Source organism: Nycticebus coucang, chromosome 1, assembly GCF_027406575.1.
Source record: "Nycticebus coucang isolate mNycCou1 chromosome 1, mNycCou1.pri, whole genome shotgun sequence".
NCBI classification, from domain to species: domain Eukaryota; kingdom Metazoa; phylum Chordata; class Mammalia; order Primates; family Lorisidae; genus Nycticebus; species Nycticebus coucang.
The window spans coordinates 102,771,255-102,791,604 of NC_069780.1; the positions used below are offsets into that span (position 1 = coordinate 102,771,255).

Sequence of the window (20,350 nt, forward strand, 5' to 3'; positions counted from 1 at the left end):
CACTCACACAGGGACCCCGGGGGACATGTGCCAGTGCACCTGAGGGCATATCTCTGGGGAGTGGGAGGAACCCCGGAGAAAATCCACGCAGATGTGAGGAGAAAATGCAGACTCTGACAGGGGGACTGGCTGGGAAGTGATTTTTAAAATCAACCAACAAAAGGATGTTGAATTAAAGGACATTATTCAAGGACCAGAAGTATTCTTCTAAAGAAGCTTGAGTGTTTTTGTCTCCTTGGCCAATTAATTTCATTCGATTCAAACCACTGCTACTTTGGTGGCAGAATCAATCTAGCTTAGTTCCCTCCCCCCATATACTTTTTTTTCTCCTTTTATTAAGTCATATACACATAGATCATGAATACATTTGTGCATTTGTGGGGTACATGTTGACTTTTTATACAGTTTAGAGTGCTTACATCAGACTAATCAACATAGCTTTCACCTTATTTGCTTAATGTGTTAAGACATTTATGTTCTATTCTTGATAAATTTGACTTGTACCCTTGCAATGTGCTCCATAGGTGTGGTCCCACCATTTACCCCCCCACACCAAACTTCCCCCTCCCTCCCGTTCCCCTCCACCTCTCTCCTTCATCCTGTGCTATGGTTGTGATGGATCTTTCATAAGAAAGTGTAATTATAAATTGGTTTCATAAACTACTGAGTACATTGGATACTTTTTCTTCCATTCTTGAGATACTTTACTAAAAATGTGTTTCAGCTCCATCCATGTAAACATAAAAGAGGTAGAGTCTCCATCTTTTTTAAGGCTGCATAGTATTCCATGGTATACATATACCACAATTTATTAATCCATTCATGGGTCGATGAGCCCTTGGGCTTCTTCCATGACTTGGCAATTATGAATTGAGCTGCAATGAACAATCTGGTGCAAATATCTTTGTTACAAAGTTATTTTTGATCTTTTGGATATACACCTAGTAGAGGAACTGCAGGATCAAATAGCAGGTCTACTTTTAGGTCCCTGAGCGTTTTCCAAACTTCTTTCCAAAAGGGACGTGTTACCTTGCACTCCCACCAGCAGTGCAGAAATGTTCCCTTTTCTCCACATCCATGCCAACATCTGTAGTTTTGGGATTTTGTTATGTGAGCTATTCTTACTGGAGTTAAACGGTACCTCAAAGTGGTTTTGATTTGCACTGGATAAAAGACTTAAACTTAAGATATGAAACTATAAAGATTCTTGGAGAGAGTGCAGGGGAAACACTTGAAGAAATTGGCCCAGGGAGAATATTTTATGAGGAGGACCCTTGGGCAACTGAAGCAACACCAAAAATACATTACTGGGATCTGATCAAACTAAAAAGCTTCTGCACAGCCAAGAACACAGTAATTAAAGCAAGTAGACAGCCCTCAGAACGGGAGAAGATATTTGCAGGTTATGTTTCTGACAAAGGTCTGATAACCAGAATCCAAAGAGAACTCAAAGTTATCAATAAGAAAAGAACAAGTGATTCCATTTCACTGTGGGCAAGAGACTTGAACAGAAGCTTCTCTGAAGAAGACAGGAGCATGGTTTACAGACACATGAAAAAATGCTAATCATCTTCAATCATCAGAGAAATAGCTTAGTTGTTTTATCTTTAGCTGCTCTGGATTCCATTGGTCCCAAGCATACGTGGTCCAGGGATCAGTAAACAACAAAGACTCAGAGCTCCCCCTGCTCTTAATAGATCTTTTCTGGGGCTCTCTGCTGTGGCCCAGTGACTGATTGCCAAAACTACTTACTCTTCTGGTGAGAAAGACTTTGGGTTTTCTATTGAAATTTTGGGCAGCATGCTCAATGTTTTCTTCTGCTCTTAGGATAAAAAGCTGTAAAAAATGAGAAATCACCTCCAGCTGGTTACTTCCTCCAAATTTCACACCCTTCAAGAACCTGCCTATCTTAGTTAACTCTCTAGTATTGTTTTTTCTTTATTTTATTGTTTTATTTATTTGCTTTTTCTTTATTTTGTTTTTATTTATTTGCCTTTTGAGACAGAGTCTCAAATAAATAGAGTACCCTGGCTTCACAGCTCACAGAAACCTCAAACTCAGGTTTGAGGTTCAAGTAATCCTCTTGTCTCAGCCACCACCCCTTCCTCCCCCATCAGTAGCTAGGACTCCAGGCACCTGCCACCATGCCCAGCTAGTTTTCTATTTTTAGTAGAGACAGGGTCTCACTCTTGCCCAGGCTGGTTTTGAACTCCAGAGCTCAAGTGATCCTCCTGCCAGCCTCCCAAAATGCTAGGATTATAGGTGTGAGCCACCATGCCCAGCCTTGTTTTTTATTTTGTCCAGAATCTAGAGTCATCTGTGGAAAGTTTGGGTTTAGTTAGAGTTTACTACAGCACTATGAAAGCATGAACCAACCCCCTTGAAATTTTGATGGGAAATTTTGTTAAAACTCAAAATTTAGTTTAGGAGAATACTACCTTTTAAACATTCATCCTTTCCATTTAGAAGCCTGTTTTTGTTCTTGTTTGAACCAAAATCCATCTGGGTCTTTGGTCATCACAGTAAAATTTTCTTCATATAGATCCCGAGCATTTCTGGGGGAAAGACTCCCTATTCAATAAATGGTGTTGGGAGAACTGGATGTCTACATGTAAAAGACTGAAACTGGACCCACACCTTTCCCCACTCACAAAAATTGATTCAAGATGGATAAAGGACTTAAATTTAAGGCATGAAACAATAAAAATCCTCCAAGAAAGCATAGGAAAAATACTGGAAGATATTGGCCTGGGGAAAGACTTCATGAAGAAGACTGCCACGGCAATTGCAACAACAACAAAAATAAACAAATGGGACTTCATTAAATGGAAAAGCTTCTGTACAGCTAAGGAGACAATAACCAAAGCAAAGAGACAACCTACACAATGGGAAAGGATATTTGCATATTTTCAATCAGACAAAAGCTTGATAACTAGGATCTATAGAGAACTCAAATTAATCCACATGAAAAAAGCCAACAATCCCATAGATCAATGGGCAAGAGACATGAATAGAACTTTCTCTAAAGATGACAGACGAATGGCTAACAAACACATGAAAAAATGTTCATCATCTCTATATATTAGAGAAATGCAAATCAAAACAACCCTGAGATATCATCTAACCCCAGTGAGAATGGCCCACATCACAAAATCTCAAAACTGCAGATGCTGGCATGGATGTGGAGAGGAGGGAACACTTTTACACTGCTGGTGGGACTGCAAACTAGTACAACCTTTTTGGAAGGAAGTATGGAGAAACCTCAAAGCACTCAACCTAGACCTCCCATTTGATCCTGCAATCCCATTACTGGGCATCTACCCAGAAGGAAAAAAATCCTTTTATCATAAGGACACTTGTACAAGACTGTTTATTGCAGCTCCATTTACAATCGCCAAAATGTGGAAACAGCCTAAATGCCCACCAACCCAGGAATGGATCAACAAGCTGTGGTATATGTATACCATGGGATACTATTCAGCCATTAAAAAAAATGGAGACTTTACATCCTTCGTATTAACTTGGATGGAAGTGGAAGACATTATTCTTAGTAAAGCATAACAAAAATGGAGAAGCATGAATCCTATGTACTCAATTTTGATATGAGGACAATTAATGACAAGGTTAGGGGGGGGGAAAGCAGAAAGAGGGACGGAGGGAGGGGGGTGGGGCCTTGGTGTGTGTCACACTTTATGGGGGCAAGACATGATTGCAAGAGGGACTTTACCTAACAATTGCAATCAGTGTAACCTGGCTTATTGTACCCTCAATGAATCCCCAACAATTAAAAAAAAAAGATCTAAATTTATCATATTAAAACCTATGTGTTCCATTTGCACACTTGTGGACCCCGGGCTTTGCAGTGGCCTTCTGAATGTGCACACTCTGTGCTTCACACCAAGTCAGCTCAGACTGTCAACTGCTCAGTCCAGTTCCTGGTCTGCCCTGCAGTCATTGTCCTGGTGGGCTCCTTGGGTTAAGATCACCGATCTTGGGTTAACTCTGTCCTTTTAGTGTAGCATTAAAGCTCTTTAAAAGACTATGACACATGCTCTGTTCTTGCTGATAACTTCAGATGCTGTTCAAGCCATCTTCAATACTGTCCTTATTATTATTATTAAACAGAACAAACCAGCTCTCAAATGTTCATAGACATACCTTAAAGATCGATACTGTCTTTTTGGAGGCAATCATACAATGACCTGGACTAAATTTTGAATAAAAAAAGGAGAGGGGGCATTTAAAATAAAACTAGAAATTAAAAAAATAAATTATGAAGTTTTTGAAATTGACCTTTTTTTTTTTTTTTTGTAGAGACAGAGTGTCACTGTACTGCCCTTGGGTAGAGTGCCGAGGTGTCACACGGCTCACAGCAACCTCTAACTCTTGGGCTTACGCGAGTCTCTTGCCTCAGCCTCCCGAGCAGCTGGGACTACAGGCGCCTGCTACAACTCCCGGCTATTTTTTTGTTGCAGTTTGGCCAGGGCTGGGTTTGAACCCGCCACCCTCGGCATATGGGGCCAGTGCCCTACTCACTGAGCCACAGGCGCTGCCCGAAATTGACCTATTTTTAAAAGTAACATGATAAAATGAAGATTAGAAAAATATAGGGCGGCGCCTATGGCTCAGTCAGTGGGGCGCCGGCCCCATATACAGAGGGTGGTGGGTTCGGACCCAGCCCCGGCCAAACTGCAACCAAAAAATAGCCAGATGTTGTGGCGGGCGCCTGTAGTCCCAGTTACTCGGGAGGCTGAGGCAAAAGAATCGCTTAAGCCCAGGAGTTGGAGGTTGCTGTGAGCTGTGTGAGGCCATGGCACTCTACCGAGGGCCATAAAGTGAGACTCTGTCTCTACAAAAAAAAAAAAAATAGAAAAATAGAAATCTATATCTTTTAAACATATACATAAAGCCACTTCTGTTCTTAAATGTTACTGTTATAGTGTGAATCCCCACAACTTTTTATGAAAAATGCACATGAAGTTATACAGAGGTTTGGCATATCCCTGGCATTTAATGAGAACGTAACATTTGTTGAACAGAATAAAAAGTGCATATCCTCTTTTTCATAAAATTAAAACAATTTTATTAAAGAAAGTAAGAAGTAGTGTTTTTTTTTGAGATACAGTTTCACTTTGTTACCCTCAGTAGAGTGCCATGCCATGGCATCACAGCTCTCAGCAACCTCAAACTCTTAGGCTTAAGTGATTCTCTTGCCTCAGCTTCCCAAGTAGCTGGGACTACAGGCACCTGACATGAGGCCCAGCTATGTTTTAAAGATGAGGGTCTTGCTCTTGCTCAGGCTGGTCTCAAACCTGAAGCTCGGGCAATTCACTCACCTCGGCCTCCCAAGTGCTGGGATTATAGGTGTTGAGCCACTGTGCCCGGCCAACAAGAAGTAATTTTAATCATATATTATAAATAGTGGTGGCACCTGAGAAAAGTATTCACATAGACCAGAATATCTTACTTTATTTTGCTTCATAAGCCTCTCCTAAAAAAAAAAAAAAAAAAAAAATTGCTGCTTACCTAGACCATAATATCTTATTTTATTGTGTTGCCTAGGCCTCTCCTAAAAAAAAAAAAAAAGGAAAAAAAAAATCGCTGCTTCCTTAAAGATACAGAGACTTAGAACACACTAAAAACACTTTATTGCCATTACTAAACACATGAAATATACATTCTACATGGAATATGCTGTCCAGCTAATGAAACTCTCAGAGCATCCATCAAGGTAAAAGGAAAACACATAGCCACAGCATGGAAAGAAGGCGCACATATTTTAAAAAAGAGTATTTTCAAATATTGCAGTAACTTTTCAATATACCATAGATATCCTACATCCTTTCTATTCAACAAAAGGACAATACACATTATACACAGTTTGAAGAGATTGAAGTCAGATGTTCTATAGAAAGAAAAAATATTAGCATCCTGGAATAATTTTTATTCCTGGCCCATTTTCTTCCCACTGGAAAAAATCACACTGTTTTTCCTTTCCAAGAGGACACACAAAGAAGTTCTTTCCATTATTAGGTCCAATCTTCAACACTGTTCTCATGATGGAGCGTTTGCCATGGCTGCAAAATGGGAAGGACAAATCTGCCCACTGTGGTGGGGGAAAGGATAAGAGAAAAGTTAGAGTGACCTACAGGCTCAGCCTAGGAGCACGTGGTTGTTGCCATTTTGCCTTCTCTGCTGTCACCATTACTTTGATTGCAAAAAAGACATAAGTCATTAGTTACTACCCTTAGAAAAGTCTATGTCCTATAAGAAGCATCTAACAAATTTGTTTGCATTATATCTGAGCTTCCTTTTGTCTAAAGGGATATTTACAGAAGTTCCTTCACATTATTAAGAGTAAATGAAAACTACCAGAATCTTGCTATAATCACCAGTGTCTCTGCTATAGATATGTTTTATTTATTTATTTATTTATTTATTTATTTTGGCTGAGGCTGGGTTTGAACCCGCCACCTCTGGCATATGGGGCCAGTGCCCTACTCCTTTGAGTCACAGGCACCGCCCTATAGATATGTTTTAATTAAAACTGTAAGAGCAAAGATTTCTCATGATTCTAATATTAAACTTCCTTAGTCTCTTAGGAAAAGAAAACCCAATAGGGACTTACTCGGACTAAATTAGGCAGATTGCATTCTTATTCTTATACTTATTAATTTTGGCCTCATAAGAGGTATGAAGTAGGTGATAATACTTTTAGCAATATTACGAATGTTGCTAATACTTTTGTCCATTACATCTATAAAGGCTTCATAAAGAGGAAATCAATGCATTTAGTAGGATAGAGTCACATCCTGTTCAGGGATTGAGATCTAAAATCACTATCCTATTTTCCCTGGGAAATCCTTTAGGAAGGTGTCACATTGAAGACACATTATTTTATCTTTCAATAAGCTCAACCAGAAAATTTTTATTCCTGCACTGAAACAGAACAATATTTTCTTTTTTTCATTTACATTTCTCATAAGGCATAACTTGAAAAAATTCAGGATGGCCTTAAAGTTCATGTGCAATTTTAAATTGGACACTATTTTAAATCGCACGTGAACTTTATGACCACCCTGTATTCATCTTTAAACATTAGAATCACACTCAGCATGGTAAGATGTCACGCTGAGGAGCACAAAATGAAATTAAAAGGATCCCAGGTTTGTGTCCCCCATTTCAGATTCACTTTCAAGGACATGCTCAGATATTGGGATGGCATGAGAAATAACCTATCAGGGTGTCCAACCTTTCTTTTTTTCTCTGCCTCACCTTGGAAGAAGAAGAGTTCTCTTAGACCACACATTAAATACAGAATCACTAACAAAAGCTGATTAGCAAAAAAAACCCAAAAAACAAACAAAAGAACAAAACAAAAGAAACCCATAAAAACAAAATGATCCATGCATACTTTTTATAATATCTCATACCACAGATAAGCAAAAAAGTCCTCATAAAATTGGTTGGACACCCCTACCTTAGCCAAATTGTTATTGTGCCATCATTTTTTTGGTTAAGCTTATATAGCAGGATTTGCTAAGATTATTGCAAATCTTAGATATGTAATTTTTTTTTTTTTTTGTGGGCCAAGGCATAAATCATAGTTTTAGATACAGTGCTGAAGTCTGAAAGCCCAAATTCTTATCCTGGATTATTTAGCCACATAAGTATTACTGATACTTACTTTTTGCTTAATACCTTCTATTTTATTTACAAGTCAAGAGCGACAACACTCCTAGACTTGTGGTTACAAATGTGGCATCATGAAATATACTAATAACCTACTCATTGTTTTATTATTATTATGTTTTGGCTGAACATCTTTGAATTTTCAGTTCTTCAACATTCACATTTTAGACTCAATACCAATATGTCTATTTAAAATTTAAGGGTAAAACTAGAAAAGCACTGCTATTTGTTACATTTTAATAACTTAAGTGGTCAATTACATTGCAGAAAGCTAGATGAATCTTACACATACTTGAAAGAATCCACATTGTGCTTCCCCACGTAGGGGACAAGCATAAAACTGCCTGCCCTTGTTGTTGCCATCTTTCCTCACGACTCGGAGAACGCAGAGGCGGTTGTGTTTACTGCAGTGAGGACTGCCGGAATTTGAGGTACAAGGACCATCTGTCATTTTAATCTGAAGTTCACTGTAATGACAGGTTACAAAATAACTACAGCGTAATACTGCTAAAGGGGTCATTCACATCACCTCATCTCTGCATCTTAGAATTTTGCTCACAAAAAAAAGAAATCATATCAAAAAGTGGGCCATGATCGACTTTAGGTAATTACACAAATTAATTCTTTGTTTCTTAGGTAATTGTAATTTACTTCCAAATCTATCTATGTGCACCAAACAATTTAAATTTCTAAAGGATAAAAACAACCAAAATGTGTACCCAGAAGGTCAGATTTTCTTAGTTTTCATTGGTAATGCTCAGTTCTTGTCTTAGCCACATAAAAGTGTGGCTACTTTATTTCCTCTGAAACATTCTCAAGTCCAACGGTCTCCCATCCCCCAAGGTAAGGAGAGTGACAATCTTCTCTAATTATTTTCTCATTGGTAGCAAACTTTCATCAGTGGCTATGACAAGGCCATGGAGATCACTCTCTCCACTGTCCACCTTAAAGACAATTTTCTATGCTTTTCTTTGATCAAGGCTACTGTAATAGTTGCAATCATATTCCAGCAAGAAACAGGCTGCCTGGCAGGGCAGAAATGTGAATTCTGCAAAGCTAGTGGGGAAGCTTTATTCTCCCCCACAATTAGAATCAAGGGTATTTGGAGGTTTTCCCCACACACCTCGTGCAGAGGCTGGCCTTGGACTGCAGCTGTAGCAGCAGAATTTTCTCTTTGAGAAGGAGCTTTGTTATAATTTTCAATTTCCTGTATTGTGCATATGCTACTAATATCTTTATGAGAGTTAGTCTTTTAATAAACCAGATGAAGAGAAAAAAATGTTCACATTAATTAAAACCAGAAATCCCTTTTAAATATTCCCATTTTTTAACTTTTTGATGACCAAATAGTTTATCTTTTTTATTTCTAAATAAAATTTCACTATAAAATAATTTTTAAAAATACTTAAAAGTCAGAGGTGTTTTCCCTTTTTCCTTAAATTGCATTTTTCACATTTTTTTCCATAATGATGACCTAAGGCATCATATCTAGTTGAAATGTTCAGAGAAAGTCATCTATTGTTTGTGATGAAAATGATTTAAACTCATTTATACAACAATGCTCTGCTCAGTGGACCATACCCTGGGTACAAAGAATAAGAGCATATGGCTGGGTATTGTTATACTATACACCAAGAAAGGAACGATGGTATAAACTTGAAAGAAGACATTTGGGCCTTTCCCTTCCCTTCCACCTCAATCTCACCTTTCACCTTTGTCCATTCCCCCCAGGAAAGTTCTTTTGGAAGTCAGAGTTTCACTCTGTTGCCCAGGCTAGAGTGCCCTGATATCTTAGCTCACAGAAACCTCAAACACTTGGACTCAAGCAATTCTCCTGCCTCAGGCTCCTGAGTACTTGGGACTACAGGTACTTGCGACAACACCTGGCTAATATTTCTTTGCTTTTCTTTAAGAGACAGGGTCCCAGCGGTGCCTGTGGCTCAGTGAGTAGGGCGCCAGCCCCATATGCCAAGGGTGGCGGGTTCAAACCCAGCCCCGGCCACACTGCAACAACAAAAAAAAATAGCTGGGCGTTGTGGCGGGCGCCTGTAGTCCCAGCTGCTTGGGAGGCTGAGGCAAGACAATCGTGTACGCCCAAGAGTTAGAGGTTGCTGTGAGCCGTGTGACGCCAGGGCACTCTACCTGAGGGCAATACAGTGAGACTCTGTCTCTACAAAAAAAAAAAAAAAAAAAAAAAGAGACAGGGTCCCACTCTTGCTCAGGCTGGTCTCCAGTTCCTGAGCTCAAGGGATCCACCCACCTTGGCCTCCCAAAGTGCTGGGATTACAGGCATAAGCCCCCATACTTGGCCTTAGAGTATTTTATTTTAATAAAAATACTACCTGAATTCTTTTCTTAATTAATTAATCACATTGTATGTATTTTGTCATCCAGGATTATTTAAGAGATCAAACAGACGTTAAATGGCTCATCCTGGATGGTCTCAGGTGGTTCTGAAATCTTTAGGGACTAAAAATTCCAAAAAGTGACCCAGAAACAAGTATACAGTTCCAATGCTTACACTCATGATCAAAGTCAGACCTCCAGCCCCCATGATGCAGCAGACATGAGAAAATAGTAACAATTTTGTTAGTGTCATTTCACTTTTTTATATCAGCCTTGGCATCAATTCAGGAAATATTTCAACCTAAAACACATGCTCTTTAAAAATACATCACTTTGTTTGCTGTATTTATAATAATTGGATCAAAGACTTAAACTGTTCCTAGTTGTTTTTCTTAACTGCTTAAAAAAATTGGTTCAATCATCTAATTTACAACCTAGTAGCTAGATGGAATTCACAAATATTTAAAGACCAAACTGAAAATGTGCCTCATCAACACTGTGTGTATTGTGTGGTAATGTGATCCATAATTAAGAGCACAAAAGCCAAATTACCATATAATTATTAAAGAAAAAATAAACTAGCCATAAATTATGAGTAGACTACCTGCTTTAACAGTATTGTGTTGTGAGCTTCTGCTAAGCATCTTGTCCACAAGATGAACACTATAGCTGCCAGACAAGGGGAAAAATGAAATAAATGACAGTAATTTGCAATTTATTCCTTGTAAAGTAGCTGGGTGCAGAAGGGCTACTGGGTGAATTTATTTCATCACTTGACATTTATTCTGCTAGTTGATCTTGATTGATTGTGGAGTCTCAGTCCTGGTGTTCTTATATTCAATACATACACAGGCTGCAGCATTTCTAAGTAATGCTGTGCACTGTGATTAATCATATGGTCCTACTACTAATGGCTTATGAAGAAACCATTTAAGGTTAAATTAATGTTTTTTTTTTTTAATCTCTAATTCATTAGTTAAATTGTCTAAGATTTCCTACAAAGCATGGAGGGGATAAAAATACACCAAGATATTTTGCGTGGGTACAAATACCATAATATTTTAAGATGATCATCTCTATTCTTTAAGCCACAGAACAGAAAAGGCTATTCAAAAATGACCTGCTCCTACAGGACAGCATCCCAACTCAAACACTCTTAACTCCTTCGAGAGATTTCATCCTGAGACATTAATTAGGGTTAAAGTGAAAAACAGGTATATTTACCGAGGAAGTTAAAAGTTTGGCATATAGAGTAATTCAAATGTGAGTACATAGATAAAAGTTAAACTGGTTATCATAAATGATTATGAACACAACATTTACCAAAAAAAAAAAAAAAATCAGTCAAAGATAAATCATTAGGATTAACTGATGTCAGAATAAGAAACCTGGAATAAATTTATCTATTAGGTAAAAACTGCCTCAGAATTGCTAAGAAATAAACTTTAGAGATTCCTAGAGGGTGGTTTGGAATATACACAGGTGGTTCCTCATCCCACTTCCCTGAGGAGCAAGCTCCCCGTCAGTAATGAAGGCACAGTAAGGGAATAGAGGAAAAGGGAGCAACCAGAATCCCACCTGAAGGTACTACAGATTCCACCCGAAGAACAGTCAGCTAAAGAGTATTCACATCCATTGATTCAACTAACATCGAATCAAAAATATTCTGTGAAAGAAAACAGTGAAAAATAACACAAATAAAAAGTATGGTATAACAACTATCAACATTGTATTAGGTATTATAAGAAAACTAGAGATGATTTTAAGTATACAGGATGTGCCACATTTATATTTGGGATTTAAGAATTTGAGAATTTTGGTGTCCTGGTGGTGTGGGAACCAACCCCCATATATATCCAGGGATGACACTAACTCTTTCTCTGCTTGTCTCCCAGTGGCAAGAAAAGACACACATGGGAAGAATCTTTGCTTCACATGTTAAAAATTCTTCACTTCAAAATGCTAGATTAAAGACTTTTGCTTTATAAGGGGGAAAAAGCTTAGAAAAGAAAATTTGGGGGCAGTGCCTGTGGCTCAGTCGGTAAGGCGCCGGCCCCATGTACTGAGGGTGGCGGGTTCAAACCTGGCCCCGGCCAAACTGCAACCAAAAAATAGCCGGGCGTTGTGGCGGGCGCCTGTAGTCCCAGCTACTCGGGAGGCTGAGGCAAGAGAATCGCTTGAGCCCAGGAGTTGGAGGTTGCTGTGAGCTGTGTGAGGCCACGGCACTCTACCGAGGGCCATAAAGTGAGACTCTGTCTCTACAAAAAAAAAAAAAAAATAAAATAAAAGAAAAGAAAATTTGGGGCTGCGAATCGTGTCTCATGCCTGTACTCACAGCACTCTAGGAGGCCTCAGTGGGCTTATCACTTGATCTCAGGAGTTACGGACTAGCCTAAGCAAGAGCAAGACCCTGTCTTTACTGAAAAAGAAAAAGTAGCCAGGCATTTTGGTGCCTGTAGTCCCAGCTACTTGGTATACTATAAACCAACCTCTAGGAATCCTAAAAGCTTATTTCCTAGGGTGACAGAGTGAGACTCTGTCTAAAAAAAAAAAGAAGATGAAGAAAGGAAAGTTTTAGAGAAATGCCTCTCTGATGGAAGCTTAACATCAAGTTGTGACAGTTAGGAAGCTCAGATAAAGAGACTAGGTGAGACAAAGGATGGTCAGAAGAAATTGGTTCAGGAGCTGCCAGTAATCATTAAGGAAAAGGGTTGATGACATTGTGTCTTAAAATTTCTGCAAAAGTTCCATAAAACATATCTGCTCTGGCAGTATTTGTTAACTGGAATCACGACTTCTGAATTTCAGATACAAAAGTAGCAAGGATGCTCTTCAGGACCATCATCCCTAAATGGGTGGGTGTCGAGATGCAGCCAAGTTCTGTAACAGAAAGGTCACCAAAAAAAGCCACTCAAATCCCTCTCTGCAGAACACAGGATACTTACTAAACTTCTATAAATGACAGTTTTCCTTCTATCTTCCACTGGAAGGAAATACAAAAAATGCTAAAAGTGGTTATTGATAGCTGCTATGATTATGAGTGACTTAAGTATTTTTCTTTGTATTTTCCAATCTTTTCCAAATATTCTGTATAGAGCAAGTGTATGTTTGCCATCAGAAAAAAAGAACTTTTTATAGATGGAGGTAAGCAATTCTATTTTTCATTTCCTTCCCATCTCTAACATTTTAAACTAGAGAAGGGAAAGGAATCTTTGAGTGTTGGATTTACATTACCCAAATCAATTCAACTTCCTTAGCAATGGATAATGTTTCTGTCTTCTTACAACTTAATACAAAATACCTAAAAGATCAAGGTTAGAAGCATCATACCTTTTAGATAATCCAGGGTTGCAACTTTTGAGATCTGGTGATGAGTAGTGGGTTGTTTTCAATTTTTTATGTGCTGGACTGAATAATTTAGACTCAGTGCAGACTGCAGGTGATATGTTTACTTTGCTAGATAGTTGAGTTAGACAGTTTCTTCTCTCCTTGGAGGGGTGCTGTGTATCACTAAAACAAACATTAGTAGGAAGAGAGTTGGGAAATTCCCCCTCTGGCATCTGGTTTTGGCTTGTTTTTCTTTCCAAAGTACTGGATTTATTGCTAAAATCACTCAAGACAAGGGTTGTGGTTCCAAATGCAGTTTTCCTGTTGATTTTCACTTCTCTATCTGGTTTTCTGAAGCTATTACAAGGAAATTTCATTAAGTTGTTAAAGGCAATAAGATTTTCTTCACTCTTGAGCACTGAATCTGAAAGAAGACATAAACAGTTCTGTAACATAAATATAACATATTGACTATTCAAAACATTTTTAACTAAAAAAATTAGTTTACTTTCTTACAATGAACTGACATATAAAACTACTATTATGAAGTCAGCTTGAACAGGTCAGAATTAGGTTAGGAAATGAAACATTATTTAAAATGCAAAATTTCAACAACTTTTAGGGACCCAGAGATGGGTTTAACCAAAGATTGGTATTTGCTTTATATTATACTTAAGCATTTAAAGGTCATTTGGCTATCCATTTTACTAATATCAGGCAAGGTATTAAAGCAGTGATAATTAAGAGATGATACCCCATAAATCTTTAGGTCAGCAGTTAGAGGCCTATTTCTAACTCTCCGGGATGTGTCTGTGAATGGCAAGACAAAGTGAAAAGCTTGTTTTAACTAAGATGAATTATAAAGACTTATCATTTATTAAATACAATGTCTCTTGACCTCAAGGCCTATGGGTAAGACTGAATTTTGTTGTTTTTTTTTTTTTTATAATTTTTATTATTTTCCTGTATTTTTTTATTTTTATTTGTTTTTTTTGTTTGTTTGTTTGTTTTTTTGTAGAGACAGAGTCTCACTTTATGGCCCCTGGTAGAGTGCCGTGGCCTCACACAGCTCACAGCAACCTCCAACTCCTGGGCTTAAGCGATTCTCTTGACTCACCCTCCCGAGTAGCTGGGACTACAGGGACTACAGGTGCCCACCACAACGCCCGGCTATTTTTTTGGTTGCAGTTTGGCCGGGGCCGGGTTTGAACCCGCCACCCTCGGTATATGGGGCCGGCGCCTTACCGACTGAGCCACAGGCGCCGCCCCTGAATTTTGGTTTTATCCTAGGATTTTGGATTCTCTATTATAATATGTTCTATATTGTTGTTAAGATACATGTTTTTCATACTCAGAAAATTAGCAGAATAGTTAATGAGATGTGTAAAGGCATTTCAGAATGCTGAAATTTGAGTGTAAACTTGAAGATGGTGGTTTTCTGTGTACTCGGTGGGAAATAGGAGGTGTAGCTCCTTCTGCTAGCAACAAAGCGGTGCAAGGGGTGATGCCTGCCTTTCTGGCCCATGGAACAAAACACAGTATGACAGGAGCACAATGTAGGGGTTCATAAGTCAAGAATGAACTTTCTCATCTCTAATTGAAGAAAGAAAGAACGCTCTGAGAACACAATAGAAGCTGCAGCAATGAGATGGTTCTTAATCACAGGTTTCCTCAGAGGTTTTACATTCTCTAAATGCATGAAATCGTGAGCTTTAGAGAGTTATTTTGAAGGATTTCAATGAAATCAGTACAATTGTCTGGGTACAGATTTTAATAACAAGGGGTAGGAAAGATAAAGAAGAGGAAAAAATCAGCATTTTTCTATTCCACCTGCAAAGATATTCTTACAGAAACCCTCCCTTTCAATTTATGACACACTTGGACTGAATAACAAACTCAAAAGTTGCTGAAATCTGCATAAAACAAAGCTTTATTGAATAATTCATTAGAAACAGTAGAGAACAGATGTGATCATCTCTGCTTTTTGAGATTACAAAGGCACATACTATTTTAGCCCAAGCATGTTTCTCTCCTTGTTTTAAAAAAATATATATTCAACAGAATATTAGCATGGTTTACATAGAAAATCTGGCAATTCCTTTAAATCTTTAGGTAGAAAAAACATTTAACTTAGTTATGGAATATCAAGATGGTACAAGACTTCATATAATTAACCTCTTAGGACATAACACACTCAAAATCAAAATTCAGTCTTACCCATAGCTCTTGAGGTCAAGCAAGCGTCACATGCCTTAGAAGATGGCTTATTTATTAGTGTACATACTCCACATGTCCATTCTTCTTCAGATCTCCGAGCCACAGTGTCCATAAGATGGTCCACCTTGCTGGGTATCCAACTGATTATAGTATTTCTAGCTGGTAAATTGCTACAAAATAATTTTAAAAATTAGTCATTAAGTTTGTTATTATTGCCTTGTTCTTAGACATTCTAAGTTGAAAACTATTATAGAATCATCAACATTCCAATGCTACCTGTTCATCATGGCTTACAAGTTACATCTGTATCTTAGAATAAAATGTTTTCACTTGAACCCTACTGAATGCTGTTAAAGTCAGAAATAACAAATAAAAGTTTTTATTTGGAGTGAAAGAATTGTTTTTTTTAACCAAAAATATTTGACATAACACTAGGTATTGTTCAAATAACATGTTAAGTATTAAAAAATCAAAATTAAAATATCTTTTAACCAAATCAGGCAGGGAGAAAAATGAATTATACAGAAATTAGAGGATTGAAAAGTAAACTGAGAAAGTTTACATTTACTTCATGTGACTTGAAGAGAACTCTAGGCATTCTGGAATATCTCTGCAGTATCCGCTCAGTACTATACCATGTTATCAATTCACTGATCTGTCCTGAAGAACAAAGATAATCTATTCTTGTGTTATTTCCCTTCATGTAAAACTCTTTCCTGATGGATATGTAACTAATAGATTAGTAAGCAAACAATAAAACCAACCGTGATTTTTGGCCACAAATGTAAAACCACAATTTTCCAACTGAAACTTGCTTTTTTTTGAGACAGTCTCACTCCATCACCTTGGCATCTCCGTCACTATGGCATCATAGCCCACAGCAACCTCAAATACTTGGGCTTAAGTGGTCCTCTTGCCCCCACCACCATACCAGGCTAGCTTTTTTATTTTTAGTAGAGACAGGGTCTTGCTCTTGCTCAGGCTGGTTTCCAACTCCTGAGCTCAGGCGATCCACCTGCCTTGGCCTCTCTGAGTGCTGGGATTACAGGCATGAGACACCATAGCTGGCCACCTGAAGTTCTTTGCTGATAATTTATTGTTGCACAAAGTGACTTTATAAATCTCTGATACAGTCCTATTCTCCAATGCCCACCCATAGGTTGCCCATCACATGGTTCAGCATCCCTGGCAGTACCATGGATTCCTTGCATGACTCCAAACATGCATTCTGAAAAAACCTCTTCCAGAGTAAGGGCTATGTACCTTACATTTCAGAACACAAGTGCTTTAACTTTCAAAGATAAGCTTGTCTTCTGCAATATTTTGTTCCTTACATAAAATTACACCAGTTTTTAAAATCTGGCATGTCAGATAAAATAATAAATAGCATAAGAAAATCTGAAAGTCAGATACATCTCAATATGATTCTTAAATCTTTATTTACCTAGCCAGGGGTCCTCAAACTATGGCCCGCGGGCCGCATGTGGTGATGTGATTGTATTTGTTCCAGTTTTGTTTTATTACTTCAAAATAAGATATGAGCAGTGTGCATAGGAATTTGTTCATAGTTTTTTTTTTTTTAAACTATAGTCTGGTCCTCCAACAGTCTGAGGGACAGTGAACTAGCCCCCTGTTTAAAAAGTTTGAGGACCCCTGATAGACTTTTAATGGTACTCAATATTTCTCATTCACACCTTCTACAGAATTTAACTTATTTTAAAGGCAACATGGTGCGTTCATTATAGTTAAGCACAAGTTAAATGACCTTCTGATTTCACTACTTTTATCTTCTTTTGTCCTACAGGCTTCCCTAATCATAAGGGGATATTTATTGTTACATATAGAGGCTTTGGAAGCATTTTTTCCCCACTGCTCTATTTCTTAATCATCCACTTGTAAATTTTTCCCAATCTCCTCCTGGGTAAGTAACAGGAATCTTAAACTTGACATATTGCAGTAGGCCAAATGATGGCGTCCCAAAGATACTAGGCCATAATCCCAGGATCCCATAAATGTTACTTTGTAAAGAAGGCCTTTGCAGATATAAAGAAGATCTTAACATAGAGTATCCTGGATTGTACAAGTGGTCCCTTAACCCAATTACAAGAGTCCTTGTAAGAGAGGCGGAAATGGGAGTGATGCAGCCACATAGCAGGAAGGCTGGAAGCCACATCAACTATACGAAGAAGGGACTCTCCCTTTGAGCCTCCCCAGGGAGCATGGCCCTGCCCACACCTTAATCTCGGCCAATGAAACTGATGTTGAATTTCTGGCATCTAGAATTTGAGCAAATACATTTGTTACTTTAAGCTACCAAGATTGTGGTCATTTGTTCCAGCAGGGGCAAGAAACTGATAGAAATAAAATTCATGATCCTCCGATCTGCAGCTCCACTGGCTTGTCTCCTCTCAGTAAAAGGTACCAGCATCACTCAGGAGATCTGGCCAAAACTTCTGAGCTGTGATTTAAGATGTTAGAAACAAAAAGTGATTCTGTATTATAAGCAGCTGAGATGAGGAGGGGAGAAAGAATAAAACAGACTGAATTTGAAACAATTGGAAATTGAGACTGGGAGAAATGAATCAGGGAACAGCTACTATGTTAACACACTGTTGACCAGTAATTTTACTCAGAAACTATCCAGGTTACTGGGTAACTCGTGACTGGTCAACAATGTGTTAACATATAGTTATTTTATGCCTATTCAAAACCCTCTTAAGACTTCCGGTTATACTCAGAATAAAATGGAAACTTCTTTTATAACCAAGCAGGTTCTGCCTGTCCTCCAGTTCTGGCCAGGCAGATCATCTTTCTGTCCTTCATTCCTTCTGCTCTGGTCAGTCTCACAGGCCTTCTTATCTTTCCTGGAGCAAGTCAGAGGATTCGGATTTTCTGGGCTATTCTTTGAAAACTTTCTCCCACCCCCAGATCTGGACAAATCATCAGATCTTTTCAACAGTCTCTTCAGGGACTTATCTGCCCACGCTGTCAAGATAAGTCTTCCCTGTCACTATGCCCCACTGTGGCCAATGCTCTGGGGAGCCCAGAGATTCAGCAATCACTCACTGTCTGTCTGGTATCTTACATGGATAGACAGGTTTTTCTTAAAAATATCTCTTTCCACTGGAATATAGTATTCTATCAATATTCCATAAACGTAGGTTTAATGAGCAAATTTTGTTCCTTCATACCTATTAAAACTTACTAAAATTGACTTCTTGGCCAGGTGCAGTGGCTCACGCCTGTAGTCCCAGCACTCTGGGAGGCCAAGGCAGGTGGATTGCCTGAGCTTAGGAGTTGGAGACCAGCCTAAGCAAGAGCGAGACCCCCGTCTCCACTAAAACTAGAAAAACCAGCTGGGCATGCTGGTGGGTGCCTGTAGTCCCAGCTACTCAGGAGGCTGAGGCAGGAGGATCACTTAAATCCAGGAGTTTGATGTTGCTGTGAGCTATGATGATGCCACAGCACTCTACCCAGAGTGACAGAGTCACGGTCTCAAAACAAACAAAAACTGCCTTCTTGAAAATCATTTACCCCAATTTCACAGTTAGCAAATAAAGTGGCGTTCCTCAGCAGCCCCAGCCCCTCTTAACTCAGCTGAATCTGACTGTCTCAACCACTTCCTATCTTTATTCATTCCCATGATCATGGATCCCATGGGCACCTTTTCTTCTTTTAATCACCAAAGTTAAGGCAATAGTGGACTCTCTCCTGGGCATTCCTCCCTTTCCTCTGTGCATTCTCTCAGCAGTGTAAATACTGCCTAATTCAATTGCCATCTCAGACTAGGGCAGGTGGGGATTGGGGCATGGGAATGGAGGACAACGGGGTCTCCAAGGAATCTGTACTTCTCCATGAAGACAAGTTACTAGCATGGGAAGAAACTGATTTTTTTTTAACAAAACAAAAAAACAAACAAAAAAAAACACAACTAAGTGAATAAAACAGCATTTAAAGAACTTCCAAGCTGCTGCTGAAGTTGTTTCAGTTGAGGCACTGGCTTATCTCACTTGGTCCACTTTGAATCCGTATTCTTGGAGTACTGAAAGCCCTTAAGAATGTAGCTCTTCTGCTAAAACCAGAAGGAACTTATTAAGGCGAGGCTTGAGGCAAGCAGGAAGTGGCTTAGACTTGCCTTTACTCTTCCTATTAATTCCACCTGTAAAGAGTCAGCTGCAGTCTCTAAGGGTCTGGTTCCTATAGCTTTTCCATTAATTAAGCTAATAGATACTTATTCTGGCTACATGACCCGTAAACTAACATTTTAGTTTATGATAATTTGATCTGAGTTTTTCATTGTAGTCAAAAGAATCCCTTTTGAATTTTGTTGTAAATATAGCAACTATGCAATCAAACCCTCTTCCCAGAACAAGCTTATCCTACCAAGCATAGCCCATCAGAGGTTTTCTTATGTTTCTTTCCCAAGTGCCCTCTGATTACTCCATGCCCTCCAAAGGCTGTGCCAGGTCATATACCTACTCTGAGGATTAGTGTGCAAACACCGCTGAATTCTCCCTGACTGGCAACCAGTTAACAGTACGTTTCCAAACTAGATGGCTTTAGAGACTGAATATGTTTTCTTAAAGATTAAAAACACCCATATACACAAGACCCATATACACAAGATATTCCCTCTGTGCCATTTCCTCTTCCAAGAAATCCTTGTCCTACTTCTTGTCTTCGACGAATTCCTATTTCCTTCTACACCAAGCTCAAATATCACCTCGTTCAGAAAGACTTTCTTGCCCTTCCCAGGCTTATTTAAGTG

At 38.7% G+C, this 20,350-nt stretch overlaps 1 protein-coding gene across 1 annotated transcript in view; it reads right to left on the bottom strand.

The window, feature by feature from the left end:
- Positions 1-5,645: 5,645 nt before the first annotated feature.
- Positions 5,646-20,350, bottom strand: part of NEIL3 (nei like DNA glycosylase 3) — a 52,247-nt gene continuing 37,542 nt past the window's right edge. Inside the window, exons 7-10 of the mRNA XM_053595774.1 lie at positions 15,583-15,752; positions 13,369-13,789; positions 7,985-8,159; positions 5,646-6,106 (exon numbers count right to left, since the gene is read on the bottom strand). Coding sequence (XP_053451749.1) covers positions 5,924-6,106; positions 7,985-8,159; positions 13,369-13,789; positions 15,583-15,752 — 949 coding nt within the window. The 3' untranslated portion in view covers positions 5,646-5,923. The remainder of the gene's footprint in view (positions 6,107-7,984; positions 8,160-13,368; positions 13,790-15,582; positions 15,753-20,350) is intronic.